The sequence below is a fragment of the Pteropus medius genome, unplaced genomic scaffold (assembly GCF_902729225.1).
Source record: "Pteropus medius unplaced genomic scaffold, Ma_sr-lr_union100, whole genome shotgun sequence".
In the NCBI taxonomy this organism is placed as follows: domain Eukaryota; kingdom Metazoa; phylum Chordata; class Mammalia; order Chiroptera; family Pteropodidae; genus Pteropus; species Pteropus medius.
This window is the reverse complement of record NW_024350924.1, coordinates 9,301,775-9,311,108: the sequence shown is the minus strand read 5'-3', so window position 1 is coordinate 9,311,108 and position 9,334 is coordinate 9,301,775. Positions and strand designations below refer to the sequence as shown.

Genomic DNA, 9,334 nt, shown 5'->3' with positions numbered 1-9,334 from the left:
CACTCAGCTTCACCTTCACTGGAGATGCTACGTGAAGCCACGCAAAGGCCAGTGTGAGCAAGAGGGGCAGGGACACCTGGAGGGGTCCCCAGCTTCCTGGTGCTTGCCTGCCCTTTGCAGCTGCTGCACGTTAATTGCCGAATCAAAAGTCTTCAGAACATTCAAGAGTTTTTGACAAGGGAGAGAACCGGTATGTGATTTTTGTGGACGAGATGGGGCCTGGAGGTCGAAGTGGCCGGCTGACAGCCACCCCGTCCAGCTCTGCGTCGGGGCCGGAGTCCAGGCTCCTGACGCCCAGCCCGGTGTCTCTTCCACTCCACCGTCTGGGATTTCCTTTCCGATGACTTTGTACATAGGCTCAGCCTTCATTTGGCTACGACTTTCCTTAATCTGCTAGACCAGAACCCCCATCCCACACCTACGCAGGGTTCAAGATGGAGCCACACACTCAGGACTCGAGTTCACTTACTAGAAAATTCTTCCTTCACTTCTGGTCTGAAGGCTTTGTCCAGCGCCCTGATCTCCTGCAGCTCCTTCTCCTCCACCAAGAAGTGGACGATCCTCTGACCCAGGAAGCCTCCCGCTCCTGTCACGAGGCAGCTCCACCCGGCCATGGCCAAACCTGGAGACCAAGGAGCAGGAGGGAGCGGGATGGGTTAGAAGGCGACTCCAAAGATGGCCCCAAACGGAGGCCAAGTGGTGACAGCCGCGCAAAAGGCCATTTCGTTCCCTTTGCTCCATGTTTGCAAAAGCCCCCAACCTCCTCCCCGCCCAGGAGTCGCTGGAAGAGGACGACAAAGCTCTGACCTGTTAGTCGGAAAGAGCAGGAGGAGAGCCTGCGCGTTCGCCGTTCCGGAGACCTTGCCCCGCTGAAGGCAGGCCCGGAGCTTTATGGGCTGTTCCTTCTGGCTCCGCCTCTTCACCTTGGACTCGACTGCATGCTCATTGCTAAACCCTCTTCTCCGTCCCTCCTCCCACGTACTTCTCATTCCTCCAGGGCTCAGGAAGAGAAAACCAGCTTCAAGGCCACAGCGTTGATAAAAGCACTCGGTCCTGCCATCGACAGAACAGCAGGCCGTCTGTGCCAGAAGGGTGCAATCCCCAGCCCGTGGCTTTAGACTAGGAGCGGTCTCCCAGCACAGTGTGAACTCACAGCCTCGGGAAGTGAAGACATCTGGGCGAGGCGTGGGGGTGGGCCGTGGGAATGCACCGCAGTCCACTGTCCCCTCTCTCAGAGTGGGGTCTGAAGTGTTGCTGTCTTGCAAAGTTGACAAATTTGTGATGGTGGCAGTGCCAATCACTAAGTTCTGAGGGAAGTGACTTTCTTTCCCACCTAATACATTCTGCATGTTATTGTTATTGAGTTCACCCAACTGCTCCCTGAACCAGCCCACCCCACCCCACTTCTGTTTCCCCACAACTCCCCAGAGCTAAGAGGAAGAGCAGCGGCTTCATTTTTTTGTTATTGTGCCCTTAGACGACCCCCTATGATTCTATGTCAGAGTCTGGATGTCTGCACAGACTACCTGATGTCTCTATTACCTGAGACATCTACTTTCATTTTTACACCACCCATGTTGAGTTCCCAGCAAAATATTTATCTGGTCCTGAGCGTGGCAGGAAGATCACTCGTTGGACTACTGCAGCTCATGCCCGGCAATGTCCAAATGCCACCACCGTTAAGCGCCTTGGGACTGCCTTTTCCTCCACTTAAAATACTGAGATGTAGTTTACAAGCATTAAATACTGAGATGTAGTTTACAAGCATCCGGATCTAAGGCCTTAGTTCACTGCACCTTGACAATTATATATATATCCATGTAACCACCACCGCAAACAGGACAGAGAACACCTCCTCCACCCCGAATGTTCCCGCAGTCAATTGCCAGAGCCATCTCTGCCGCAGAAGCAACTACTTTCCGATTTTTAGTCCCAGATGTAGGCTCCAGATTTTTTCTTCTAAAGTCTTCCGCTGGGCACCGGACTCCTGATGGCTCGGACACACCTGCTCAGGAAACATTGTCGCCGTCACAGTTGTAGCAGCTTGCTCTCTGAAGCTATTTGCACCAGCTCGAGCCCCTCGGTCTGGCTGAGATGGGTGGGGCCCCACCTGAGGCCACCAAGGTGCACTGTACATCTTTGCCCGCCGTTAAGAGAAGCGTGCGCATCTCCCAGCTGCTGGGAGTGTCAGAGGCTGGCGGATGTCAGCTAGTGTCTCTCTGGAGTGGCTTTCAGCCAAAGAGCCAATGGAGCAAGAAGAATTCAGTCTCTAAAGTGGAACCAATGAATATAAACTCTATGGAAAGTGAGAATGATAACGGGCAAGCATATGAGGACCGCAATATCACCTGTTTTTTGTTTAATTTTTTAAAGTTCAAAAGAGCTTTACCGAAATCTAATTTATGTGCTCATTTTTAAACTAGGTTATTTATCTTCTTCTTGTTGAGTTGTAGGAATATCTTATGTTCTAGATACAAGTTCTTCGATAGATATATGATTTGAAATAGTTTTTCCCAGCCTGTGGCTTATCTTTTTGTTTTCTTAACATTTTTAGAAGCACAAATACTTTTCATTCTGACGCAGTCTCGTTAAAAAGAATTCTTTTTTCTTTTACCGCTCATGTTTTTGTCTAACCCAAGGTCACGAAGATGTTCACCCATGTTTACTTCTAAGAAGTGTTTCGTTTTAGCCTTTGCCTTTAGGTCTATGATCCATTTTGAGGGAAATTTTGCATGTGGTGAGTTAATAGCCTAAATTCACATGGTCGATTGATTTTGACAAAGACGCCAAGTAGATTCAGGACAGCCTTTTAAACGCATGTGTTTAAAAGGGAAAGTCAGGGCATGTTATTATGTCAGGTGGGTTCCATCTAGGTCCCCATCTGGGTCACCACCAGTTGTCATCGGAGTTTGGGAAGAACTCTTCGGGGTGACACAGTGTGGGTTCAATAACGTGCGGGATTAGGACGACGCAGGAAAGGCACAGGTCAGCCAAGGGTCAGGCGGCGTGTCTTGCCCACCCTTCCATCCTGCACAGACGCACAGGGGGTCAGGAAACCGCCGGCCCGCCCTGTGGCTGTGCATTCCAGGGTCGGGACGGTCGCTTCCCTGATTCTGCTTCTGTCTCATTCGAGTGCAAGAAGGCGGCTTTATCCACCCAGGAACACGTGCGCCGTGGGTGCCCAGCAGCCCGGATCGGAGCGTCGGTGGTTTGCAGACATTGTATGGGAAACTCGAGTCTGTGTGGCTCATGGAAAAGTTCCCTCTCCTGGGGGAGAGAGCCACGGGCTCCACAGGGCACAGCCCCTCATGCTCCAAAGAGGGGCTCTCTCTTCTCGGCTACCTTGTTAAACGATTGGGCCATTTTAGGACAACTGTGCTCCGCGTGCCACGGTCCTAGAGAGGTACACTTGGGAAATGGAAGCGCGTGAGGATAACGTTCAAAGGCACTGAGTGAGATGGGACGCTGCAGGGAGAGAGTGTTCATGATGAAAGGAGAAGCTTCGGGACTGAAGCCTGGGACAAACGTAAGAACGTTGAGAGGTCGGACAGAACAAGGAGGCAGCTCAGGGCACCGAGAAGAAAGTGTGGTCAGCTCTGCTGGATGTTGCTGAGGCATCAGGTAAAATGAAGGAGAGGGCCGACTGCTGGTTTTGGCCACATCGAGTTCGAAAGTCACTCCGGAAGAGCCAATTCTCACGAAGAGTTGGGTAGAAAATTCAGTTGGAGTGCGCTGAGTTACTACAGATGAAAAGAAGTGACGAGCGCTGACTACAAAAAAAATCCTGTTCAAGAAGTTGTGCCTTAAGATCTCATGTTAAAGCCAGTGGGGCCGAGAGGTTGTGGTGGTTGTTCTATTGTTTTCAAAAAGGGCTACTCCCTTTATTGTCGAATCCTTAGCACCTGGCGCAGTGCGTGACACATAGTGGGTATTCAAAAACCACTGAACGTTTGACGGAATGAAGCGTTTATGTCTTCTACGTCTTTATATCCCCATAACAATTAGATAGGAGCTGAATTCATGTTTGCCAAATGAATAAATGAATGAAAGGATATGTAAACAATTAAGGACTGCGATGTCCGAGTGCTTTTGAGAACCTTAAGCGTGAACACGTAAGAGGAAATGGAAGGCAGCAGTCACAAGAACGACGGCGTGGGAAGGCCATCTGCCTGTCCGCCCCGCCACGTCAGAGACAGCAGAGCTTTGCCTCGTGTCTTCCCCTCTCTTAGGGATCCGAGGAGAGTTGCTGATTTTTTCTTTCTTTCTTTTTTTTTTTTTTTTTGCAAGCTAAATGTCAATACCTTCTTTTTATGGTGACATTGGTCAACTAAATCCAATAGGTTTCAGCTGTACACTTTAACGGTAAGGCACATATATATTTACACTGCTAAAATGGCTGCTCCTGACGGCAGGCCCTGGTGAGAGGGCCATGCTCTGGAGTGTTTTTAAATGGTTCCTCTCACTGGCCCCTGGACGCTCTAGGGGATGGTTCTCCGATTCACTGTGAGAACCTGGTGCGGTTCCTCCTGGAGGTGAAGCAGCAGCTGCGGGGATCTGGCGGGCTGGGCCTGCTGCAGGTTTTGACTCTCAGACTTGTCCACGGCGCCTGCAAGTCTGCAATCACAGTTCAGGTCCCTCCCGCCCCCTCTCCGCCCCCTCCCCGCCCTGCACCCCGTACTGGTCTGCATGGAGGTTCCTGCTCAGGTGAGTGATTCTCTGTGTCTGCCTATCTCTCCAATGTGGGGGGCAGGGGTTTGCTCTGTGACCTCACTTTTCTGAATGATCAAGAAGAGTTGTAAATTTTTCAGTTTGTTTAGCTTTTCCCTGGTCGTTAGGATGCAGTGGAGACCTCCAAGCTCCTCGTGTCCTGGAAGAGGACGCAGAAGTCCCCCACATCATTTCATTTTCACAGTGACGAGCCAAGAAGACCGCTATTATTATCTGATAGTGGAAGACAAAGAGGTTTCAGTCTTGCCAAACATTTTGAGGACAGTGGTGCCAGGACCTGGATCCAGACAGCCTGACCCTGGAGTGACTTCAAAGCTGAGTCTCTTAATCAGAAAACAACGTTAATCTTTTAGATACCCAGTATTCGGTTTCACTGTTGAAAACTTTCCAGTGGAGAAGATTTCTTTGCCTTCTTTACCCATGCATTTTAATGCAGGACATTTTTAGGGGCCAAGGAGTCCCGCCTGAGGTTAACATGCATCTCTTAAGATGAGTGTGAACATGCCTCTGTCTATACTGCCAAGGCAATGAGAACCATCCTTTTGGCATTATAGTTATAATAATAAATATCCTTGCTCATTTTCCTTGGGATCTTGGAACTTGCCATCTGAGTCCAGAAGGAAAAGCAACTTAAAAAAAAATAATGCACATGTGTCCAGGATCAACAAAGAATACAGTTATCATCAAGGTATATGTACGCTGAGAACGAATTTTTAGACTAGATTCTCTTATAAAGTAAGCTCACGTCATTATCTGCATGTCAAATTGCTGTAATGCCATATGCTATAATGATTATCACTCTTACCCCAAACGAATCTGGAATGACTTTAGCTGGTGATGTCAGGGTTGAAAAGCCAACCTGGCCTTCATGCCTACTTAGAAGTCTCTATGATTACAGTTATTATGCAGAAACTTGGGGAATTTTATGTCATGTTCGCCAGCCAGCAAGAAAATCAGAACATAAAAATAAAAAAAATGTGATTTATGAGGTCGCGATGGGGCAGTTAGAAGGGTGAATGTTATTCCACCAATGATTTCTCTGGTTTTGAACCTTATTTTCATGGCTGCTTATTTATTCTTTTGTACCATATAGGACAATTCGGTACTGAGATAGCCTCATGTTATTTTGGATGTGAAGAGAATAACGAGACCAAATTCATGGACAAATCGAAAGAAACTTCGACAAGCGGTGTCTGAGGCATAGTTCTGTGATCCATAGTTCTGTGAAATTCCAAAGAGTGAAGTTCTAAGGAGTGCATCCAGCCCCACCGAATGTGATGCTGGTCCCAGTGGGTGACAGGGTATGAGGGCTGAGAGGCAGGCCAGAGAGGTGCAAATTCTAGGTGTGGTCACCTGCCCCCGAAGCGGCTAGGTTGTGCAGTTCCCTCAGGAGTCTGCCCACAGCCTGCCCACTAGCAGAGTCCATGTTCTTGGGACCTCTGAGTAACAACATTTCTTGGACTTCGATCTTTTCAATCGGTTTAGCTCTTTAGTACTTTATTGAGAAAGTCTACGTCTATCCAGCAAAACTATCCAATATAGCTTAAATGAAGGTCTCGCCTTTCTCTCTTGTTGGTGAAGGGTTGGTATAGACAGTCTATTTTTATTTTGTTTCCAGAGTCCCTCAGCCTCTTATCTCAAAACTCTGTTTTTCTGCTTTCCCTGGAGTCAGGGCACTACGCAGAACAGACATTATTTATGTGGGCCTGTAGCAGTCTAGGTCATGAACACAAACATTTTAGGCTTTCATTCACTATCTGTTCTTTCATGTCTCCGGCCTTGGCTTTGTGAACTAAAATAGTTTCTCAAGATTCCTTGCAGAGGCGCATGAGTCAGCTACATCAGAATCACCCCTGCCCCACATCCCTTTTTGATATGTGTGAAATTTCCATCTTTTCCAAGGTACGTGCTGCCACTCTAATCGATGTGTTGACGGTCATCTTCGAGACCCTCGTTTAGGTCATTTAGACTTCCTATCCCCCAATGCAATTGTGACTGTACCAGCCAGACAGTGGCCCCTGGATACGGCACGTCCTTTGTATATCCCTAAACTTTCAACACAAGCACCCCACCTTTGCTGCCAGATTAAGACCCCTCCTTGTCCTCAAACTGGCCATCAGCCTACCCAATGCGGAGCCGGTTTGAACTTTTAACTGAATAAAAAGTTTGGGTCAAACGCAATCATCATAGTCAACTACCCTTTTTCTTTTATCAAGCCATTCATGACGCCTAACTTAGCCTCTTCTCAAAGACCACGATTCTGTACAGTGTCCACTAGCTTTACCTTCCTTCTTTCGTCTGGTTGGTCCGTCCTACCCTGTTTGATAGGGAGTATGATTTTTGTTGGTTAATAAAACCTCTTTTCTCCAGAGTGTAAATTTCCATAGTTATTTCATAGAGGTGCAGAGGATGTACAAATCATGGAATCCACTAGCTGTTTCAATCATTATGGATGTGCCCTTTTAAGATCTTTTATTCTGAGAAGCGTCAAAGGGACTGATGATTTGGGAGTCTGGGTGTTTGTTTCTCCTGAATTCTGGGTTCTGGGTACACCCCAGTATAGGCAACGGGACTAATACTGCCATACTTTCTCTTTCTAAATAAGTAGGTGGCATATGCTCCATACATTTGGGTTAGGAAACTGTCTATGGCATTAAGAGTTATACCAGGGAGACTTCTGCATGTGTCTTCCATGCTATCTAATGTTCCTTGACCTGGCCCTTGGTATACAGGATAAGCTGGGCAACTGTGGAACTGTACTATGACATGGGTTTATGCAGAAAACTGTCTGGCTAGGAATGACAGAAGACTTTTCACATCTGTTGGCTTAGGTAGTGACCCGTTCAGCTTGGTTCTGTCTTAACTCATTGTTTTCCCCCGGAACTGCTATAATTTCTTCAGATGTGACAATGCGGTTCCATCCAGCTTTGCCTTTTTGGATTAATTCATTTAGCAAATATTTACTCGAAGCTTTCTAGGGTGTCGGGTGTGGCCCTAGACCCTAGGAATGTAGAGAGCAAGAATGATTAAGGTCCCTGAGCTGGCGAAGACGAACAAACAATAACAGAGGATGAGGCAATGGCCGACTGAGTGAGTACTCAGAAGGGAAGCAGGTGATATGCCGAGTAAAGCAGACCCTATTCTCGACGGGACAGTCGGGGGAATCTCACCTCATTGAGAAGGTGACACTTTGGCTGAGATTTAAATGTCACGAAAGAGCCGAGCAAAGGAAGAGGATAGGGAAGGGCATTTTATGTAGAGGGAACTGTCAGCGCGGAAGTCCAGAGGCAAGGAAGAGAGTTTGGCTTGTTTAAGGAATAGAAAGGAGGCAAAACGTCTGTGGCGTGGTGAGTGAAGGGCAGAGTGACGAAGAAACGAGTCGGGAGGGGTGGCGAGAAGCAGATCACGCAGTGCCCTGGGGAGCTGCCTCGGCGTTCGTGCGGGACGGGGTGCGAAGCCACAGAAAGGCTTAACACAGACTCCGCTGGCACTTAAAAACGAGCAAACGAACTACTCTCTCGCTGCTGTATAGAGAAGAGAAGGTGACGAGGAGCAAGAGAGAACGTGGGAAATGGGTTTTGAGGTGATCTATTTAGGACATTTAAATTTTAGCCCTTTTTTGATGTCTTCGAGTGTCAGATCTTATTCAGCCGGGCGCCCCTGCTCTAGAAGTCTCTTTTAGCTGACTGCTGGACTGGGGAGAGGGCCTCTATTCATTTTTTTTTCAGTCCACCTCTCCTCTCTTCCATTTATCTTCAGTCCATCCATCTGTCTGTCCATCCATCCACCTATCCATCCGTCCATCCATCCATCCATCCCACAAATGTTTATGGAGATACTGCTATATGCCAGGCCCATTACCAAGTATACAGTTTCTTGCTTGGAACCATATAGAGTCTATTTGCGGAGAGAGACATGTAAATAAATAAATAAATAAATAAATAAATAAATAAATAAATAGACAGACAGATAAATAAATAAAACAAGCAAACACATTATAACGAGGGTTGTAATAGTGACATGTGCACAATGCAATAGAAAGCGCCACGCGAGTAGGCGGGGTAAGAATAGGTAATATTTGAGCCAAGTCTTGGAAGGTAAATAAGAATTTGCCAAACAATAATGAAAGCTGCTCTCTTAAATTCCTTCCAGGTGCTAAGCATTGCACTCTGAACTGTACGTACATCATCTCGACTGTTCTCCCAACCTAGTGGGCTATTTGAAAAACTCTCGCAAGTCACGAGAGTTTTTCAAATAGCCCACTATTTGTTAGCACGTCAGGTGGCAGTCCTGACTGCTAAGCCCATGTCTGTACGGCTCCAGAGCCCATGTTTTAAACTACATTATTTCCGTTTTCTACAGATAGGAGTCCGATTTTCGTTGGGGAATATTTTATACGTATGGCTCTTCCGTCATGTCCATAATTGTTTCATAGACATATATAGGATATGCAAAAAGTTTTACCCACTAGCTATTTCTGTCATTACTAAGCTGCCCTTGCAACATCTTTTCTTTTGGGGGAGGATTTCGGGCAAGAGAATAGCATATAAAGAGCAGTAAGGCTGAGAAAAGCAAGGGACCTTTAAGGCAGATGAGGGCTTGGGGG

The 9,334-nt window shown here is 47.3% G+C and overlaps 1 protein-coding gene across 3 annotated transcripts in view; it reads right to left on the bottom strand.

The window, feature by feature from the left end:
• Positions 1-9,334, bottom strand: part of LOC120585109 (3 beta-hydroxysteroid dehydrogenase/Delta 5-->4-isomerase-like) — a 176,232-nt gene that overhangs the window by 7,117 nt on the left and 159,781 nt on the right. For 2 of the 3 annotated variants that reach the window (XM_039841333.1, XM_039841334.1), the window contains one exon: positions 470-622. In XM_039841333.1, coding sequence (XP_039697267.1) covers positions 470-622 — 153 coding nt within the window. Of the gene's footprint in view, positions 1-469; positions 623-807; positions 1,346-9,334 lie in introns of those variants that run through there. The other variant, XM_039841335.1, reaches the window with a different exon arrangement.